Here is a 21946-nt window from a genome sequence, read left to right on the forward strand (position 1 = left end):
GAACCAGAACTTGCACGGGACAAACCCCGACGCCCAGCAGTGAGCGTGACCTAGTGCCGCCCATGACAGGCCTACGGACCAGCAGCTAGCACTGAGCAGGGGCTCCCTCAAACACGCCGCCTCCCTGGCGGCTCACAGCCACGCAGTGGGGCGTGTGTTATCACCCCAGTTTTAGGAACGAGGAAACTAGATCAAGCACAGAGCTTAGCAGTAACAGCAATCCATAAGCACCTGCTGAACTTACTATTGGCAGACACTGTATTAAGAACTTTCTGGATTCTTTCGTGTCCTCCTCTCTCACCCCTCCCTGAGAGACAGGACGCACACGAAGTGACCATATGTCCTGCTCTGCCTGCAACAGAATGGCTTACGCCTGTTCTCCTAATGTAGTTATTACTAAAAATGCTCTCAGAAGTGTCCTGATGTGTGACACAAAATCGCCCTCACATCATAACATCATAACTGAGGTCACAACGAATGGCAGGGCCCGGGCTTCAACCCGGTCTGGCCTGACTCCAAAGCCCCGCTCTCACCAGACACGTGGGCAGCCTCCTGGCACTGGCTGGCTGCCAGAGGGCCTGGGTCGCTGCCCAAAGGGAGGCGACTGGTGAGACGCCAGGACAGAGGCCGCAGGAGCTGCAAAGCCCTGCATCTGGTTCACTACGGACCTTACAGAGGAGACCCCGGCTCAAAAAAATTAGACTCCATCCCCAAAGTCAAGCAATTTCTCACACTTAGCAGCAGCCAACTTACATGATGTAACACCGTGGGTTCCAAAATGAGTTTCCCATTGACGTACGTCTTTGCTTCGCCCACCGGGGTGATGCTCACGGTGCCATCAACATTCCTGATGGTGCTGTGGAGACAGGGGCACACTTACAGCTGCAGCACGGACGAGCAGAAACGGACAGTCCGCCCCGGCTCCTCCTTGGTGTAAAGTCCACACCAATCTGTGACAACTGAAAACTGTCTTATTTTCCTACAGCTAGATTTTGAACTTTTGGTGAAAAAGCCTGGCGATCCACCAGTGGTGGGAAGAATTTCCATTGTCTGTATTTTGATTATAATTACTTAAAAAAAAAACCCTCCCCTCACCCCAAAAGAAAAAAATTAAAGGAAAAAAACATTAACTATTGGCAGTGGTTTACTTATGAATGAAGCAGTTTCTGGCGTCATTTTTTACTTTTCTGATTCCTGGCTTTATATACAAGCTCTAACAATGGCGCACGCAGCGTTGTCCTAGGGCGAGAACTGGGGCAGCACAGAAGGCGAAGCGCGGAGGTGAAAACACACTCCTGGGTCACCCGCTCAGCTGGACCCCGCGCGTGAGATGCTCCTGTGGAGAATCAGCCGTAAATGCTACAGATCCCTTCGAGTCTTTTTATTCAGAAAACAGGAAAGCAACTCCAAAGTCCGGCTCATCTTTGGATTAACTGGATAGAAAGAAAGAGCAAACTGCAGCAAAAGCCGAGTCCCCAACAAAAGCCTCTCGCTCTAGACTAGGCTCCGAGAGCCGCGGGAAAGACCCGGAGCTCAGCGCGAGCATCCAGACAAGGGAACCCGGGGCGAGCGGCGCAGCGCCCTCCCACCAGGCGTGTCCGAGCCAGGGAGGGTGAGACAGCCCCGGCCTGTTCAGAAGCCTCCTCCCTCCTGGTCTGCCTACTCTGCCATCAAAAGCCCGTGGCGTTCCCTAGCATTCTGGACACCCCCAATCTGGCTTTAGCAACCAAGCCCCTTACCCACCACCGTCTCCCCGTAAGAGCCCCAGCTGGATCTGCCTGTCTGCTTCTCTTCTCCACCTGAGTCCTCCATTAACATAAGACATCTCTCCAGGCCCGACAAACACCAGACTCCAAGCAGCTTTTCTTTAGGGCACAAGCTAGACCTGAACTTCCCCTCTTTCTTTACTTTACCAGCTAAAATGGCCAATGAATATATGATGACCATTAGTCAAAGAAATGCAAAACACATCCACGAGATACCATCTCCTGTTCAGCCAAGCAGCGCGAAGTCCGACAGAACCAGGTGCTGGCAGGGATGCGGAGCAGCAGGTGCCCCCGGCAGCAGAACCGACAGCCGCCCTGCAGACGCGGTGTAGCTGCCTCGCAGAGGTGGACGCACACTTCCTGATGCCACTCATCTCTGAGACGCACGACTGAACAGTGCGTCCCAAACTTTAAGGTGACTTTACCACAGGGTGGGGACTCATCACACTCACACAGCACGCTGGGGAGACAGGGAACTGGCGCCCGGTTCCCACCGGCTGCCCCGAGGGCACGTCTGAGTTCCTCTCGCGGGAAGCTTGCTCCTGAGAAACCCCTCCCGTTTGCACCAGGAGAGGAGACGCGAACAAGAGGACTCAGAGCAGCGGGATGGGCAAAACATGAGAAACCGCCGAATGTCTACCATGAAGTAGGCGACAAAGCAGACAAGTGAATTCACACAGCAGAGCTCCTCACAGCAGTGGGACCAGAGAGCATCGACACAGGTAAGCCCTGAAAACACACCATGGAGCCGAAGTGGTTTACACACACTACCATTCCAGCAATGCACACAGTCTGGCTCGATTCCTGTGAATGAAACGTCTTAATCTGTCTGTCCAGCTAGAGCTCCTGCCACACGTGGTGAACAGAAGCTCCATTTCATGCCTATGATTGTGACTCCAAGGAGAGACACTGTCCCTCAGCCAACGGTCACGGCCAGAGCGTGACTGCATCACAACCTCGCGTCCAGAGTAACGGACCTGCCATCCTTACCAGACAGCCACCCCGTCGGTTTCTTGTGGCTGAAACATGCATTTGAAGGGTTATACTGAACAATCTGTACAAATGAATGCCTCGTGTGAAGGAAACCGAAGTTACCCAGACCTGGAAACCCGCTGAAAAGTGAACAGGTGCCTCTCTGAGAGGACGAACGTACCAGTGGTCCTCGGCGATCAGCACCCCCGCTAGCTGAATGTCGTGGCCGGAGCTGGGTCTGTGCTTCCCGACCGTGGTCGTCCCCTCCTTGAGCATGTACAGCAGGATCTCCGACAGCTGAGGGTCTTCATTCAGGTTGACCAGGTTTGGCAGATGGTTGTCCATTTGAAACGTAATGCCTGCTTTCTAGAAGAAATCAGAAAAGTAGTTAACCTGAATTACAGGTACGGATTGTTAAATCCACCTGAAGTGAATGGTCCGCGCCAAACGCTAAAATCACCCGCTGTATGGGCGACCACCACTCCTCAGGCTCCAGGGCTGCGCTGACCCCGGCCCCACACAAACCGCCCGGCGTCCCCGCAATGTGCCTGTGCTGGGCGTTGCCGCCTCCACAGCGGAGGGGCTCCTCCGGCCGTGTCATCTGCCTTCTCTCACCACTACACAGTGCACACCTCTCAGGAACCTGGCATCACTCCCGCCTCTTCCATCTGTGTCTCCACACACACATCAAAAAACAAAACCTCTCGAGCCTGTCAGCTTCACCTCCTCTCTTCCCTGGAGTCCAGCTCCTCCACGGGCCACTCTCACCTCTCCCCGTAACCACAGCCCCCTAAGAGCACAACGTTCCCAGCCAGCGTCTTTCCTCCCCTAATTCCACCTTTCACACCTTCTCCAGAGGAGTCCACTCAGACAAAGTCTGCTCCTGTCCCTCTCCTTCCACTGAAAACCCTTCGGTGGCCCCAATCCCCTAAATCCACATCCTCTCTTCGTCACAATCCAAATGTCGCATCTCTGTCCAGTCTTATCTCTGTCGCCCACACTCACTGAGTACTTCCCAATTCTCTGGACGTCGGGCAGTGTTGTGCCTTCGTGCTTTTAAATGTGGAATTTCCCTGCCTAGAAATGCCAGCTTTGGTAGCCCGGCAAGTCCCACACAGTGTACAAAACCCTGCTAGACTCTTCCCTCCGATGTCCTCCCAGGGACCCCAACAAAAGGGGTCACCCCTCCCGCCTCCTGCTTCTCCACCCACTGCCCACGTCCCGCCGCGTTAGGCTGCACCGGGAGACGCCGCCGGTGTGCACCCACCGAGCGCCCAGCAGACGGCAGCGGCACAGGCGTCACCTAGCCAGTCCCGCAGCATCCGGGCGCGTGCTCAGGTTTTGTAAACCTGCCTCTGGATCTCAAGCTCTCTGAGGGCCAAAACCGCACTGCTTTCACCTTGGCCTCCCCCACACCTGGCACAGCGTGAACGTTTAATATTTGTTGAACCAACATGAAGGGAGCGAGACAGTTCGCTTATATTTTAACTTTCCGACCAGCTTGCAGGCGCTAGGCCGCCACAGCCGTGATCTCACAGCTCCTGCACACCAGCCCCTCCGCGGCAGTGCTCTGGGCAGTCAGTGCGCAGCGAGTACTGGAGAGACTCCATCTGCATGTTTACCGGCAGGTCTCTTCCAAATTTTCAGATCAGTTTAGGGAGTTGAAAGGATACCTGTAACTCCTTTGTTACTTGAAGTTTTCTTTTTTCAGCTTGCTCAAATTTTTCTTTCCACATTCTTTCCAAAGACAAACAAAATAGCAGAGTTAAAAACATCCAGACATGTAAGACTGAGAATCAAGACACAGTCAGTAAAGATCAGGACACCACTTAGGAACATCTGAAATGTAAGCGTCCGGGGACGCGCTGCTCACACGAAGGCAGGGAGAAAGGCGGACATGCTCGCCTCCTCAGCCTGCCCCCAGCCCGGCCGCGCCCCCGCCGCCTGCTGCGCCGGCCAGAGCCCACCTCTGCATGTCCGCCATGTCTCTCTCCTGCTGGTGCAGCTTCATCCTTAAGGACGTTATCTCTTGCCGACAGAGCCGGTATCGCTCAGGGTCAATATTCTGACTGCTTCTTTGAGCCGCTTTCAGCTTTTCAATTTCTGCTTTCAACTCTAAACATTTGTAAAAAGATGTATGATTAATAACATCTAATATACAGTAATTTCCACACTACACATAATCCTCCAATCTTCTGTTTTATTTGAAGTTTTAAATATTAATAAAACAGAGTATTTACAGAAATTTTACTTTACTTACCTACGAATCTCTACCTAGCCTTAACCTGAAAAATTGCTCCAGTATTAATGAATTCTCCTCCTTCGTAAATAGGATGGCGGTGTAACAAACTGTCCAAAGTGGGACACTTCTGAGAAGGGAAGTGGGCAGTGCTGATTACACTTGCCTGACAGACATGAACCAGAGTCGTTCCAGGCAAACCACATTCATAAAGACACGTTGCACAAAGATCAGAGATGTTTCAAGTGGGGTTCAGAATACTTATTTCTAATGAAAACGGTCCCATTTGTAAGAGAGAGGGAATTCAGAGGGAAAGATGGACCACGGCATGGAAGCTCGCTTCTCTCTGGCCCACGCCCCTAACGGACCGATTCACCTTCTGCTGCTAAAAAGGCCGGAGGACAGAGGGGTGTGGAAAATGCTCCCCATAAGCGGAGAAAGCGGACAAGCTGAGACTCCTTGCGGGCGCTGAGTCCATCCTAAGCAGAAGGGAGCACTGCGCATAAAGACGCAGGACTGCGCTGGAACCCGGGCTCAAACAGCCTTCAGACCAGTGAATGAAGCCAAGCAGGCGAAGGAGAGGCCACAGAGGACAGGACACAACACCAGGGTCTTGGTGGCTGCGGTCCCCGCGCGGACGGCTCGGCCGGGACACGGCGCTCGGTGCTGGCGGCTCCCCTCCCACTTCTACGCCCTTTTCTGACTGTTCTCCCCTCACTGTTCACTCTCTGTCCCTCTATCCCCCCGTCTGTCTTCCTGAGTCAGGCAGTGTGACTGGAACCTACCATAAACAGGCAGGACAGAGGAGTCTTGAACCTTCCTTAATGGCTTGTTTTCACGACTGAAATTTACCTTTGAGACGAAACCCCTTCAAAGTAAGTTCACGCCGCGGCGACTCTCACCTCTGATGAGCCTGGCGCTCACGTCCTCGTTGACTCGGGCCACGTTGACTATGGCGCGGGCCTGGGCGGCGTACCTCAGTGCGCCCAGCGTCTCCTCCACGCTGCTGGCCGCCGGGCTCACGGTGGCCACCATGGCGGTTTTCGAGTTTCCACTCAGACTCTCTTTCAGCAGCCTTCAAGGAAGCAAAGCCATAGTCAGACTCGGCTTCTCCAACAACCTGGTAACAGTCATCATCTAGAAACACGCAGCAAGCTAACGGGACGTGATACAGCACTGCGCTCTCCACTCCAGGACCGTTAGAATTTTTTGGTATTTGCAGCTATTTTTAGATCTTGTGAGCACTTTATTTTCTCTCACACTTTTTATATTGTTTTGTGATTTTAAAATATTGTTAATTATCAAATATTTAGCAAAATTCCTCTCCCCATGCTAGACTGGGAGCTACTCTAGGAGAGGGACGTTTCCCGTGCTGCCGCAACATTTAAGTAAGGGCTGGAAACAACGAATGAACGTATAAATACAAACTTTGTTTCCTATGATATTGCAAAAGCCTTATTTTAAAGGAAAAAAGAGTATGAGACTAAAAACCCTATCTTTATTAATGCAGAATGAATTATTCTTAACTTTCAAAAGGAATTAAAAAAAAAATCAAGATTTTCCTCTTGTGGGCTTTGGGGTGGCAATTCCATCATCCTACGTCAGAGGTGAGGGTGCACTGCTGTCACGCTGGGATGCAGTCCTTGCCAGAAGAGGATACGAAATCTACACAGCGTAATCTGAATGTAACGTGTCTGAGGCTAAACACATATTCATTAATGAGACACTTTTTGAACACTTACCTGCCAGCCAGTGCGTGTTAAGCAGTAAAACCACCCGATCTCACTTTACACCCACAGCGACGTGCTTGGTGACACCAGAGGTGTGCAGGCACCAGGGACGGGGCACGGTAAGCACAACCACCACTGACACTCACACGGCACACACTGCGCATCACGTGACCCTCGCCCTCACCAGGAGAGACAGACACCGATCTTCCCCGTGCTACAGACGAGGAGGCAGGCGGGAGTGCCACCAGGTGATCTGCCCGAAGTCACAAGCCTGCAGGAAGCTCGGCTGAGCGACCCCAGCAGCCTGGCCCTAGAACTCATGCGCTCGCCACTCCTCTCTGCCCAGAGTCTCGGGAGGTCACCTGTGCTCTTTCCCCACGGCACTCACTGGATTCCATACAATTCTTCATGCGTCAAAGCTACTTGCCATGTAAGAACTGACTCGCGATAAGGAACGAAAACTCTCCTTCCATGGGCTCGCTCCGAGAGGGCAGATATGACCTTGCCCAGGGTCAGCAGGGACTTGTTAATACTCACGCCCTCCTGTGGATGAGAGAAAACACTTTAAAGTAACTGCTCAGTAATAAACTTATTTCACAAATATATTTCTCCCCTCATACAATCACTGAGTGAATACTTTCCTCCATAAACTACCAACTTTCTTAGGACTTAAAATTCACTAATTTTCTTCAAAAAGCAGTCATAACCAAGAACCACAGATCGCTCTTTGAACCACAGCAACACAGTCACAAGGTGCAGGGGAAGGGAGACTCTTCTTCGGTTACAGATGCTCAGCTTGGCATCGCCTAAAATGCTGCCCCAGCAATGTGTCGCCAACGTGACCACAGCCCCCGACCTTCAGCCGCTCCCCGCTGGTCTGCGTCATGGGGCAGCGCTCGCTGCCCGCCAGGTCCACCAGGTTCACACGGCTCCGGACTCGGTGATCCAGCTCCTCCCCTTCCACAAATTCCGTCTGGAGCAGAAGATATTAAGTAAGACATCCTGAGCTCTATTCTGACCTGCCATCACATCAGTCTGCAAAACAGCTACACAAGATTACAAAGCACTCATTTATTTTTGAAACTAATCCTTCTTAAATCTGATAATTTGTAAGGATACGTTGAGCAGGGCTTGGACTATGTCAAAATAAAACAAATAACTTTATGGGCTAAAACTCACAACTACTCAATTATACTAAGGAAGCAGCTACAAACAGAGAAAAGGTTTAATGTACAAAGATGCTGTTTATTCCAAAAGTAAAACAGCAAAGTATTTAAAAGCAACATTTATAAATGTCCAACAGCAGAGAAAAATCTGAGGAGTTTTAATAGTCAGTGGAATGTTATGCAGCTATGAAAAATAATATTTTGCAAGTAATTCTAATAACATAAAGTTGTTGCAGATTTTGTAAATTCGTTTAGGTGTGATTGTTAAACAACTGGAAGCCTATATACCAAAATGAGTAGAGGGGCTTTGTTTGAGTAGTGGAACCTGTGGCTCAATTATTTAAAATCTTTCTTTCTGGTATGTTTTTTCAAATACTGTACAACTACCATGTCTTGTTGACACTGCATTATCATATACTGACATGACAGTAGCACCATCATAACAAGTTAATGATCCTACATCACTGATTCCTAAGACGGTGAGAAAAATACGCCGCCACAGATGCCAAAAGCCGCTCAGAGTTACTGTGTGTACTTCCTAGAATCCAGTCAGGTTATGGATTTATGCAGCTGTGCTTTTACTTTTGATTTAAAGAACTAGTAAGGAAAACATGAAACCTGAATATATTTACTATCTCACCTAAGAAGCTGATCACGCAAAAACGCACCTTGGTCTGGGTCATCACCAGGGTGAGGACCGAGTGAGAGCGGGAGCTTTTGTCGTTCATCCCGGTGGCGGCAGTGGCCTTCTTCTTGTTCCCCAGCTCCAGCCAAACCTAGGAAGGAGGGGGAGGGAGGGTCAGGGCTGCAGACTGCAATTTACTGGAACAAACTAAAGATAAACAAAGTTGAGTAAGCACATCTGGTAACATACACACATTTATAGCCAGTTTATAAAATAAAATTACCAACAAATGTTTACTTAGTAATTTGTATTCCTTGGAGGGGTATAGACACCCCCCCCAAAAATTGTTTTAATTGTATTCCCATTGTCTATTTTTACTTTTCTGTCACAGAAATTTGAATCACGAAATATTGCCTTTAAAAGGCACTTTCCATAACTCTAAACTGACATGATGGTCAGTTTAAGTTTTTAGTTTTTTAAAAGAGTAACTTTTGATTAAAGTTTACACAAACAAAATCAGCCCGTTATAAATTAACGAAATTAACCTTTATTTATACAAACAGCAAGTAAGGAGAACTATGCTTATGAATTCGTGCAATTACGCTCCGTCTGCTGGAAAGAAGACAAAAGACAGTCAGCCTTACCTGGACATCAGAGTAAGAACTGACAACATTCCTATTTGTAAAAAGTAAAAAGACAAAATCAGTTTTAATGATGATCACACTCTTGTTCTCATAAAATAACCGCCGCCTGTCAGTTACATAATTACTCTCTGAAGACCACAAGGGCATAATTCATAGATACTATTATTCTGACTCTTACAGAATCTTTCATGGTCTCCATTCTAAATGGTAGGAAATAAAATAATGTTTCAGTTTTACCAAATTAAAAGAAGTATGATTTTCCTTAATGTAATGAGCACTTTAGCATGTTAACATCGTAAAAGATACACTTTAAGCCCCATGCACAGGCACAGGTGCACAGGGGTGCGGGTCTGCTGGTGTGTACGGGTCTCAGCGCGAGCCCAGATTTGCTAAACGGAGCTAAAAGTCACCATAGCTGGTGACTTTCCCTTTCCGTTAAGAAAAGCACTTGGAGTGTTGAAAGGCAAAGAAATGACTCTCAGCATATTTCTAACTCTAAACACTGAACTCATTTAGCACCCTCTCCCCCTTCAGCTAAAAGTAATAGATAAAAAAGCAGCTGGAGAGGGAAGGCTTAACTTCCTGGGTACGCAGGGGGAGGGAGAAAGGTCACTATTTCACACTCAGGATAATGGCTGCTCTACGCCAGGCACTTTACAGGTGCTGTGAGAGATATAAACAAATACACAGCAGGCAGCCAACTCTATCTGAGAAGAGAAGGCTAACGTTCGTTCGGGGTAGAAGACTCAGCGGGGGAGGCCACCGAGGACGGCGTGGCGCTGCTCCTGCCCCCTTACCCCGCGCGGGGCCCCAGCACCGCCCCCGGCCCACTCACGTGCTCAGGCCCTCGACGTACGGCCCCGAGGTGGGGTGCTCCCGCACTCGCAGCTGTGGGGCAGACACGGCAGCAATGAGGGCAGGACAACGTCATATAAAACGGGGCTTCGGGTGGCCTTTTGCTCTGCACTTTGGGTCTAAGGTAAAGAGATCTGTCTCGACTTTGCCCAGAAGTGAATATAAAGGTTCTCAGGAGGACAGATCTGCAGGCACTAAGACGCCACCGCGCGCAGCGTCAGTCTCCCCAGCCCTCCCGCCGGAGCTGTCCTTTTATGCTTGTAACAGCTTTCCAAAGTATGTTCCGTTTCAGACAGTTAACGTTTTTCTCAGGTTTGCACTGTACATTTTAAACTCTGTGACCAGAGATTTTAAAGCACACAGAAGTCACAGAAGGAAACGCCAGGCTTTGCTAAGCTTCTCGGCGCTGCCGACAGCCGACTGCGTGACCTTGTCAGCTTCTCGCTCTCCACGGTCCTTTTCTTTTTTTTCTTTCTTTCTTTTTTTTAACATTTTTTATTGATTTATAATCATTTTACAGTGTTGTGTCAAATTCCAGTGTTCAGCACAATTTTTCAGTCATTCATGGACATATACACACTCATTGTCACATTTTTTTCTCTGTGATTTATCATAACATTTTGTGTATATTTCCCTCACGGTCCTTTTCAAAATTAAAAATTTAAGTTCTAATAGCAGAATTTTTTTTAAGCTTATGCATTTGTGAAGCTTTCCATTTCACAGAAAATATTATCTACAAGACATCAATTTGTAAAATATCCCAGTGAAATACATATTCTATAATAACAATACAGTTTTTTAAAACTTCACTGCCCTTTGGCTTTATAGACTTTTAGGAATTTGGTATTTGACGTAAGTGATCCAACTAAATCTTGGAATGTTTTATCTTTAACTGTTACTTAATACTTGCTTCAGTATAATGAGGTTACATTTAATAACTAGCTTAATGTCCACTAACAATAATGTTCAGCTTATTTATAAAATAACACTGTTAGACTGTAGGTCACAAGCATTTGCATATAATAGCATTTTTGTAAAACTTTAAGCCATATATCATCTTGAGAGTTAATATAATGATGTGCATCAATAAAAACAGAAATTAAAAACAAGTATCAATTTTTTAATCTTACTGTTTGCTTTCTCTGCCCATTTTCACAAATCAGAAGGTCATGAATTTTCTCATTATATACTTCAAAGAAGCTCATTTCAAGGTGATAGCTGACCTAGCAGGAACAGAAACAGAGCACACCATTTATTTTAAAAGTCTTCGCATTTTTTACAAATCATAGCTGATAAGGGTCTAGTATCTAGAATATATAAAGGACTCTTACAACTCAGCAGAAAGACAAACAACCAATTAAAAAATGGGCAAAGGACTGAACAGACACTTCTCCAAGGAAGATACACAAATGGCCAACAAGCACATGGAAAGGTGCTCAGCGTCACCAGGCATCAGGGAAGTGCATCAGAACCACAGTGAGAACCTCTTCTCACCCACTAGGACAGTCACAGTCACAGACGTGGGAAACGACAAACGCTGCGGAGGACGTGGAGGCAGTGGGACCCTCCAATGTTGCTGGTGGGAACGTCAAATGGTGTAACTGCTGTGGAGAACAGACGGCAGTTCCTCAAAGGTTAAGCATAGAATACCGAGTAACTCGGCAGTTCCCTCCTGTCTACCAAGGAATTACAAATAAATGCAAAAAAAAATGATACTATTTGAAACAGCCAAAAAATGGAAACAGCCTAAGGCCCACCACCTGATGAACAGATAAGCAAAACTAACTATTACTCAGCCAGAAAAAGGAATGAAGGGTCTGTGCACGCTACAACACTGAAGGACTTCATGTTACATGATATTCCGTTCAGGAACTGTCCAGAAGAGGTGACTCCAGAGAGACAGAAAGCAGGGCTTGAGTGGAGGCGCCTGGGTTGTAACTACTTAATGGGTCTCCTTCCGGAGGGTGGGGACAATGTTTCAGACCCAGTAGAGGTGGCGGTTGCACAAGATTATGGGTACACTAAATGCCACTGGGTTTTACATTTTTAAATGGTTGATTTTATGGTGTGTGAATTTTCTCTTAATAAAAGTTTAATTTCAATGACTGAAGTCCTTGAATTTCTTACTAACTTCTAGGTAAGGTTTCATGCAGCCCTCTGGGAACCTGCCTCATTCGTGGCCTTGGGCGCCAAGGAGCAGGACATGAAGACGTGAGACAGGGCTCTTGCCCGTGCGTCTCCACCTCAGAGGATACGACACACCTTCTAACAGGTAAGACAGAGCAACCGAAAATCCAGAGCCAGGATGAGAGATCATGACCATTAACAAGACTAATCAGAAAGCGGAGACACGGGAAGGAGGAACGAAGGATGAGAGACGTGGGCTGGACCTGAGTGCGGACCCTCCATCTGCTAAGTTAGGGCCTTAAATCAGCATTTTTCTCCCTAAGTGGGGCAAAAAGCCATCATCAGACCACGTAGGGCTGAGCTTTTCCTCCTTTTGACTCTGAAAGACCAGGCAGAAAGGCCAAAAAGGGAAAATTTGCTTCCATGCAGCGTTGTGACAGTGAGAGCATGGCTTCTTGTTAGAGAAGTAAATTCCACCCACTGGCCAGCACTAACAGGACTAGAAGCTTCCAGCGAGCTTCAGGGAGACTGAGGTTCAAGGCACCAAGTGTTTACTGGGCCCAATCGGTACACAGTGCTCTTCCCGGAGCTGGCAGAGAGTCTGAGGTGGCCTGGACCCCGTCTTTATCCTCGGGGCGCTACCCCTCTGACTGGAGGTGCACTGCATGTGTGCTGTGGAGAATGGTTAGTGTCCTGGGGGAGGAAGGAAGCCCTTCCAGGTAGAGACCAGGTACAGGGGACACCGTGCAGTCACAGGGTTTCTTACAAATGCTGGAGACACAGGTACTGGGGCTCAGAATCCAACAGACATGTATTAATGACTTTTACAACATAATATGGTGTATTGCGTGATGGGCTCCGGGCCTGGGAGGTGGGCATGCAGGGGGAGGAGGTGGGAAAGGTGAGGAGGTTCACATCGTAGAGGACCGCACCTCGCCTCCTCCTCGGAGGCGCCTGCATCAGCTGGCCACACCACCTCCGTCCCACACCGCTCCCCTTTACCACCCTGAATAATCCCAAAGGTGGCAAGCCACATCACTTGGCTGGGTCACCACGTGCCAGGCACCGTTTAAAACCTGAACCCCTTTCGGCCTCGCAGCACACCTGTGAGAAAGGCCCCGCCGCCAGCGCCCTGTTCTCTTGCTGAAGCGCAGAGAAGCCCCGGGAACTGCTCGGGGCCGCACGTCAGCAGAGTGCTGGAACCTGGATTCAAACCCCACCTGTCTCCAAAGCCCAGGCCCCTAACCGTCATGCCCCACTCCTCCCAGCAGCAGTCGCTCCGCACAAAACCCGGGCACCCCGGCCCCGGGAAGCCACCAGGGGACCCTCCTCTCCCCAGGCTTCCACCACCTCCGGGCTGCTCTACACCCAGACTCTGCACCCAGAGGCAGCCTTTTCTGTCGGTCCCCTCCTCCTCCGACCTTCCACCTCAGCACTTGAGGAGAGAGGCTGGCAGAAGAGAAGGCCAGAGTCAGACAGAGCGCCCACGCCCGCCTGAAAGACGGGGCTCAGCGCCCTCTCGGGGCCTCACCCACCGCCAGCGAGCCCTGAGCCCCTCCCCTCGGCCTCCATCCCCTACCGACTAAGGCCCCTGATGTGTCAGCCCCCACCCGGCGCCCCCCGCCCCCCTCCCCCGCAGCTCACAGGCCCCCCAGGCCGGTCTCTGACCCCGGCTATCCCCGCAGCCGCTCCCCTCAAGGCGGCAGGAGCGCCTTCTTGTCAGAGAACAAACCTGATCGTGCTCCTTCCCCACCCCGAGTCCCACACAGCCCCCCCAACCCCCCCCCCCCCCGGCGCACAGAGTCCTGCCTCTCCAGCTTCCCCCTCATCACCCTCCGCTCTCCAATTCCACACTCAAAGCAAACAATTCACAGATCCCCCAGGGCTCCCCACTTTTCTGCTTTCAAATCTTGGCACATGCTGCTCCCCGCTTCACAGGCTAATAACTGTTATGTTCCTTCAAAACGAGCTCTGATGCTCCCTCCCTGAGGAACCCCACCTCCCCCCGCCCCCACCCTAACGTAGTATTTACCGGACTTGATTCAGTGGCTCGTGCTTGCACTTGGCTGTGTACTGGCCGTTTCTCCATCACTCTCCTAACTACAGGGTCTGGGCCTTCTGACTCCACGCTCCTGTATTTCCCCAGTTTCTCTTATCACAAGAATTACCAGAGGAGAGGTATGGAATTTATAAATTCCCAGGCTATCCCCCAAACTGACTGAATCAGGATCTCCAGATTCTTAGCAAGTGTACATACACGCACACACCTGCCCCTACACATTCCTGGTGACTCTGAGGCTCAAGCAAACTGGGGGAGGCTGGTCCAACAGGCCGCCTGGCCCACAGCAGGCTCAGTAAACACCTGCTGAGCGCGTGAAGGACCAAGTGGGCTGCTCGGGACACAGATGCAGGGAAGCCTGCTCGCTCGGTGGGGACCCTGAGTCCGGGTTCAGGCTGCAGCTCCTCTCCCCGCCGCACCGCCATCCCACGCTGACCCTGCTGTCCTGAGGGGTCTGCACACCCGCCCGCCCATCTAAAGGCCTGGGCGCACTCTGAGCCCCGCACGACCACCAGGTGATAAACCAGGTGGAGCTGGAGGAGCGGCAAAGACCACCTTCCATCTCTGTCACCAGGAGGACTGATTCTGAACTGGTCCCCGTCTCCAGACCACTGTCCCACGGAGACGACCCAGAAGTCAGAGCACCTCCTGCTGAGTGTTTCCTTAGTGGCCATGACTCTGGTTCTAACTTGACTTTTCTATTCTGATAGGAAGGTCTGCAGATACGGTGAGAACATACCTCTTGGGTTTGTTTTTTGGCCACTTGAGCAAAAAGGTCTTCACAAAATCTTGGAATGATTCCTGGTTCTTCACTAAACCCCATCATCCTGGAAAATACATTATGAATGGGGAGAAGTCAAACTAATTCAGTTTTTAAATTCCTTTTGGGGAATTGGGGTGGGGAGAGGGTGGAGGGCAAGCTGAAGAGAGCTCATGGGTAGAACCTGGGCTCTGGAGCCAGATCCGCCCGAGTTCAAATCTTGGCTTCACCCCTACGAGCTCTGTGACCTTGGACAAGATACTGGACCAATACTGGGAGCCTCAATCCCTTCTTCTGTGAAATGGGAATAAACAGAGCTATCTGATTCGGGGAGGGGGGGGTCGCTGTGGAAAAGTAGAAACAGAGCCTTTAGGGCAGTGACTGGGGCAGAGTGAGAACTCGGTAAAGTCAGCTGCTATCAAATGTGACTGCTTCCTTCTAGGACAGGCACCACCACCAGACCACGACGGCGTGACTTACTTGTAACTCGCACAATAATCCTTCCAAAATACCTTCTCTGGGCTTCGGTTTACATAAGAAATATAATTTACAGTAAAATGGGGCCAATGATGCTTATAAGGTAAACAATTTCCGGTGCAAACAGAAGCCCAGAGATTAAGGAACTTGCCCGAGTTATCAGAACCTGCACGTAAAATGGTCGAGGTTTGAGCCCAGAGCTGCGCGGTTTCAAATCTACATTCTTTCTCTCAAACCATGCTGCTTCTCATGAGAAGCTTTGAACATGTCTGGATGATCACGCTGACGGTGAAACGCACGTGTACGACTTCCCGGAGCCGGTCTGCCCGTAGGCGAAGAGGCAGGTGTTGTAGCCCTGGAAGGCCTGCTGCAGGAGCGGGGCTGCCAGCGCCGCGTACACGGCCGTCTGGCTGGCGAAGCCGGGGTGACGCTTGTCAACAGACCAGAAGGCAAGGTCGTAAACGAAACTGTAGACCTGTCGCAGGCCCGGGTGCTCCACGGCGACTTCGTCCCCGTTCATGAAGACCACCTGGGGGGACCTTTCAGTCATCTCTCTTCAAAAGCAGCACAGAGAAAAACACCAAACGGCTGTAATTACTTACAGAGTATTATCCCCACAGAACAGAAAAATGGCCTCAAACTGGCTCCCGTCTCATGCATAACAGTCCGCCCAGGGAGGACGACTCTCTCCTTTCATGTGGAAAATGCAGACCAGCAATCAACCACAGCAGGTTTCCAAAATACACCCCCTGTAGCTCCCGAGCCACCACTCCGGAGGAAACAGACTTCCCGATTCCTTGTCCAGAAAATCCACCCAACTTTTAGAGGCTCTTCCATTTTTCCCTTTTTCTCTTGACTCCCCGATCCCCATCCTGCCTACTGTAATCCACCCGTCTCTGCAGTTCAAACCCAGAAACTTATTTTAATATAAAGAAATTTTAGAGGTGCAAAACCACATAAAGCTGGCAAGAAACACAGAAGCAATTTCAACAAACTTGGTTAGTCACAAGTTTGAATCTAAGTGTCTTCTGGCACTGGTTATATTTCTGCTCATCCGCAGCACCCCCCACCCAAGACCATCTCCCCTAAAACCGTGGGCCTTCACGTCCACCCTCCTCCCATCTCAGACTGAGGAGGAACTCTTCCACATACTCGAGATCTGCAGAAAAACACTGTCAGTCGTGTCTGGCCCCAGACCCCTCTCTTTGCCCCCAACTCTGCGTTAGATCAAAATTTACCATGGAAACCACCTTCCTCATCTGTGTGACAAGTGCCCCTCCCCGGAAGTCTGGGATCAGCCTGTGGTCCTCCCCGGCAGTCAGGTCCTGGGCTCCGCTCTTCCCGCCGCAGCCTGGGGCTCTTCGGTTAGTTCCCCTGCTGAGGTCTCTCCCCTCATCACCAACCCCACATTCCACTAAAAGGCTTCTAGCACCCTGTGACTGCTGGCCCTGCAGGTCGAACCGGAGGCCCCTCTGCACGGCAGTGGTCACTGTGCCCTCCAGCCACTCACTGAGTCACAACAGATTCAACGTACTGACTGTGACGTTTTCCAGTCATCTCTTAAATTATGTAAAGATGCCATATTCACAGCCTGTGTGCCCCTCTCTCTCAGCCCTCTACCCACAACCTGTGACGGTCTCACCCACAAGCACTTTTGGAGACACTTTTCTGCCATAAAAATCTGACATTATAAACGAGTGCACTGATAACCACTGCGTATCAGGGACGATGAGGACAGCCACCACTCCAGACTGGGTTTTGGAAGGACATCTTGGGGAACGAGGGACCTGCTACGGCATTTTTAAGGGAAAGTTAGAAGATCTCGCTGTGCATTACAGATTTGAAAGCAGACTGCGTTAGGCACTTAACTCGTTCAGACTTCTTAAAAGCAACATACCTAGAGAAATTTCCATTTGCACAATGTGATGACTGTGATTTTTTTAAGTTTCCAGCCAGTCATCAAAAATAATCAACATACTACAACCAAACCTAGAAGTTCTCTCTATTAAAACATCACCAAGGTTGAAGATGCACCAACACGCTGACCTTCCACGCAGAGGGACCAGACACACCCCAAGCCACTTGCTGGGCCCAGGGTTAATCAGGGGTGACGCACCTGCTGCTGAAAGGCCTGACTCGGACCGCCACTGTCACCTGGCTGTTCTCCACTTTTAAGGGGTCTGTTTCTGCAGAGGTTTTCCGAAGCGCAGGCTCCTCTTCGAGGAGGAACGTACTTTCTTGCAACCTTTCCCTCTTATTTGCGAGCAGGGAACTTTTGGGCATCTGTTTAACCTGAAGGCTGGGCACTCTGCTTCTCGGCACCGACGCAGCCGGGCTCTTAAGCTGAGGCAGGCCTCGCTTCGGTGTCCACCTGTGTTCTGTAAGGCTCTTCGAGGGCGTTCTTTTTTCCAAGCTTTCATATTTATTTGAAAGTTTCGCCACATCCTTCCCGGCACCCCTGAGATGTAAGTTTCCTGTTTCTGACGCTCTCACATCCAGCTTGCTCTGAGCAGGTCTTGTGGCCGAGCACCCTGATCTAACAGCTTCTGTCTGACCCCGGGAGCCAACGGGGGCTCTGTCGCTCGAGGACCCAAGGGCGACGCCTTCGCCCGCCCCACTGCGGGCAGGAAACGTTCCTTGGTATTTTTCAGCAGCCTGCACGTCAGCGTCTTTGGGGTCTGCAGCTGGAGGTACAGAAGGTGCAACAAAAAAGGTTTTATCATGATTTACAACTTTCCAGTTTATACTAGTTTCTGGCGAAGAATGGTTACTTTCTGTTGTTTCCTGCTTTTCCGCAGCAGCTGCTTCAGCGCGACGCCGTGGCATCAGCCGTGGCTCTGCTGTTTTCTCAGCCGCGCCTCCCCGCTCGCCCCCCAGCAAGGAGGAGTCTTTGCTCCTTGTGACTCTCCTCTGAAGTGTCAATCTGCCCGCAGGGTGAGGCGGGAGGGGAGCACCTTCTGGTTTTTCACAGGCAGAAATTACGTAAGTGCTGTCGATGCCTCCAGCTTTCCCCGCAGGTCTCAGCAGCGCAGCCCCGTCCTCAGGTGCTGACGTTTCCGACTCCGGCTGCAGCTGGCGGCTGCGGGCGAGGATGCTCAGCGCCAGCCTCCCCGGGGTGGCAGGGAGCCCCAGGTCACCGCCTGAGCTCCGGTCACACACGGTGTGTACAGACATCGTGGTAGCACGGTGTTTGTAGAAAGGATGTTTTTGGAGAAACTTTAAGCTCTTCTCTGGATGTTCACTTGACTTCCAGCCATTTCTTATGCATCAGGTTCCAAAATTATCTGCTAAAATAAATAAATAAATCTACATTGCACAGACTACAAACAGGCTTTAAAAATATGAGAAACTTCCACTGTGACAGAAACTTCCCAGAGGAATATATGAGGGTAGGGCGCTCTCCAAGTCAGACACTGCTCCCGAGGTGCTCAGACAGATCTCTGACCTAGAGAGCTTACAGCCGTCACCCAGCAAGGACGTACCAGGCTCCCACTACGTGCCAGGCCCACTGACTTTGAAAATTTCAAAGACATTTTCATTTCGTTAGCCTAGAAGGAGTGCACAGGTGACCCTTATATCAGACCAAAGGCGCCAAGAGACTTAAAAGATATAAAAAGCACATATCAAAGAAGACACAGAATGGCCAATAAGCACGTAAAAAGATGCTCAATGTCACTAATCATGAGGCAAATAAAAATCAAAACCACCATGAGACATCCATCAGCATCACACCATCACATCCATCAGCATGGCTACAAAAAAAATAACAAACAGAGAACAAGTGCTGACAAGGACGTGAAGACACTGGTGTACTGTTGGTGGGAAGGTAAAATGGTGCGGCCACTATGGAAAACAGTATGGACGGTCCTCAAAAAATTAAAATTACCATATGACATAGCAATTCCACTGCTAGGTACATGCCCCAAAGATTGAAAGAAAGGTCTCAAAGAGATATTTGTACCCCATGTTCATAGCAGCATTATTCACAATAGCTAAAACAGGGAAGCAATCCAAGTGTCCATGACCAATGAAGGGCTTATCAAAATGAGGGACAGTCCCACGATGGGATTAGTCAGCCTTAAAAAGTAAAGAAATTCTGCAATATGCCACAATACGGATGAACTCTGATGACATTATGCTAAGTGAAATAAGCCGGCCACAAAAAGACAAATGAGAGATGACTCCCCATATCTGGGGTACTCAGCAGGTAAAATCATACAGACAGAAAGTACATTGGCGGTTGCCAGGGGCTGGGGTGGGGGGGACCTGGACAGTCACTGTTTAACAGCTGCAGAGTTAGACGTACGAGATGACAAGAGCTTTGGGGGTGGGTGGTAGTGATGACTGCACAACACACGAATATATTTTAAAGATGTACACTTGAAAGTGGGTAAGATGGTAAATGTCACGTGTATTTTAACACAGCGAGAAAAGAAAGGAGTACTCATCAGCAGCCCTTTTTAAGCACCTCCAGCTGGGGAGCAGGATGGGGACTCACAGACGCCCAAGCAGGGAGGCCAAAGGTGGCAGTGGAGCATCTCCGTGACACCTGGGAACGCACGCTACACACAGCAACGCCTCGTGGACGGGAGTTTGAGAGGCGCCACAAGGCAGACTGTTCCCACGTAAGAACCTCAGACAGTAAACATGAAACACACTGTAAGTAATCGCTTGTGCTGAGAACAGTTACGGAACGTTAGTTAAGTAGACAGCCGGCCCTCTAGCAGGCAGACAGCAGGGAGACGGGTACACATGCAAATGTGTGTCAACAATACCTACCCAGCAGTAACATTTAAAAGAAATGAGAACCGCGGTAACAGCTAAGAGGGCGGGCTCCCAGTCGGCTCTCTCTCAAACTGGTTCTGTTGATTTGAAACTTGCATACCTGATTCTAACTTGTAAAGAGACACCTGATCAAACTATTTCCTTGTGAAAGTAAATAAAGAAAAACTCATTTAAAACGGAGTCGGGAGGCCCCACACGGAGCACTCATGTTTTATGTCTTGTCATTTTTTACAGACTGGGAAGAACCTGCCTCACATACCAGGGCAAAGAGGAAGGAAGAGTTCCTCCTCGCCCAGCAATGGCTCAGCCATTGAGGAAATACGCACCCGGTCACCTGGAGGTCGCCACCACCCCAACGGTCCCTCTCCTTCACTGAATTTCCGTGCAGTTCTCTCCTTTTCTCCACACAGACCTCTGCTTTACTGCCCCTCACAGACACCGCGTTTTTCACAAATTGAAGGTCCGTGGGCACCCTGCATCAGCAAGTCAGTCAGTGCCAGTTTCCAGCAGCATTTGCTCCCTTCATGTCTGTGTCATATTTTGCTAATTTTCAAAATATTCCAGACTTTTTCATTAGTATTTTTCTCATTACAGTGATCTGTGATCCGTGGTCTTTGATGTTACTACTATGACACGCTGAAGGCTCAGATAATTGTCAGCATTTTTATCAGACAGTATTTTAAATTAAGGTATATACATTGTTTTCAGACATAACGCTACTGCACACTCAACAGGCTACAATATAACAAACATAACTTTTATATGCGCTGGGAAACAAAATTCATGTGTCTAGCTTTACTGCAGGCATCTGGACCCAGCCCACAGTATCTGGGAGGTGCCCATCCAGGGGCGCCCCTCTTCTGTTGAGCCGCCCATTCTCCTCCAGCTGGTCCTGAACTGCAGTCCTCTGCTATTTCCACCTAAACTCTTTTTGATAATATAATTAAGTGGCTACTGTATTTTTAAAGTCGACACCAGAGATTATTGCTCTGAAGGAACAAAATAATCGAGGTTCACTTTAAAAGGTAAGCCTTTTAAAGTTCTAAATCAGTAACAACCATTACCAAAAACTTCGCCAGGATCTAAGCATCTCCCGGCAACCCCGCCACTAAAAGCAAGCAACCTTCCCGTTGTGGAAATAGGAGGGCAAGAAAAGATCCCTGGCACCTGCTCCGCAGCTGAAAGCCGTCTGCTACTTCCGCGGAGAGAGACAGCTGCTTGTTCCGGGGGTCGCGGTCAGACCCGAGGGAAGAGGGCGCAGACGCGGCGACGTGTTCCCAGCGGTCACCTCGGGGCCCGGACCGCGCGCGACCCGCCCCTAAGGCCGGCCGGCCGCCCGGAGGGGTCAACGCGCGCGGAGGGCGAGGCCCGGGTCCCGCCGCCCCCAGCCCTCCTCGGGGACCCCCGGCCCTCCTCCAGGAGCCCCTCCTCGGGGACCCCGCCTTTCCTGGAGAGCACCCCCTCCACACACACACACACACACACACACAGACTCACCGCCCCCGCCCCTCCGCGGGGACCTGTCCCTCCTCGGGGACCCGCCCCGACTCCCGGCCGCTCTCCCCGCTCCCACCCCCGCACCGGCGCTCCGCCCCCGGCCCCGCAGGCCCCACAGGCCCCACCTCGCAGCCCCCAGGCCGCCCCGCGCCGCTCACGCCTCTGCCTCCGGCCCGCGGTTTGAATGCGCGCCCCGCCCTCTGATTGGCTGCCGGGCGCCGCGCACGCACGTCCTCCCGGAAGC

The 21946-nt window shown here is 50.4% G+C and overlaps 1 protein-coding gene across 6 annotated transcripts in view; it reads right to left on the reverse strand.

Annotated features, from left to right (window-relative positions):
• KIF14 (kinesin family member 14) overlaps nucleotides 1-21917 on the reverse strand; it is a 46391-nt gene extending 24474 nt beyond the window's left edge. Inside the window, exons 1-16 of one of the 6 annotated variants that reach the window (XM_072948796.1) lie at nucleotides 21373-21614; nucleotides 20532-20678; nucleotides 17537-18707; nucleotides 15720-15974; nucleotides 14923-15010; nucleotides 11128-11220; nucleotides 9978-10030; nucleotides 9143-9173; nucleotides 8542-8649; nucleotides 7564-7680; nucleotides 7135-7250; nucleotides 5880-6052; nucleotides 4706-4853; nucleotides 4412-4475; nucleotides 2920-3104; nucleotides 754-856 (exon numbers count right to left, since the gene is read on the reverse strand). In XM_072948796.1, the coding sequence (XP_072804897.1) occupies nucleotides 754-856; nucleotides 2920-3104; nucleotides 4412-4475; nucleotides 4706-4853; nucleotides 5880-6052; nucleotides 7135-7250; nucleotides 7564-7680; nucleotides 8542-8649; nucleotides 9143-9173; nucleotides 9978-10030; nucleotides 11128-11220; nucleotides 14923-15010; nucleotides 15720-15974; nucleotides 17537-18594 (2592 nt within the window). In that variant the 5' untranslated portion in view covers nucleotides 18595-18707; nucleotides 20532-20678; nucleotides 21373-21614. Of the gene's footprint in view, nucleotides 1-753; nucleotides 857-2919; nucleotides 3105-4411; nucleotides 4476-4705; nucleotides 4854-5879; nucleotides 6053-7134; nucleotides 7251-7563; nucleotides 7681-8541; nucleotides 8650-9142; nucleotides 9174-9977; nucleotides 10031-11127; nucleotides 11221-14922; nucleotides 15011-15719; nucleotides 15975-17536; nucleotides 18708-20531; nucleotides 20679-21372; nucleotides 21615-21702; nucleotides 21779-21827 lie in introns of those variants that run through there. The other 5 variants (XM_072948795.1, XM_031675883.2, XM_072948798.1 and 2 more) reach the window with 5 other exon arrangements.
• Nucleotides 21918-21946: the final 29 nt, after the last annotated feature.

Source organism: Vicugna pacos, chromosome 23 (assembly GCF_048564905.1).
Source record: "Vicugna pacos chromosome 23, VicPac4, whole genome shotgun sequence".
NCBI lineage: Eukaryota > Metazoa > Chordata > Mammalia > Artiodactyla > Camelidae > Vicugna > Vicugna pacos.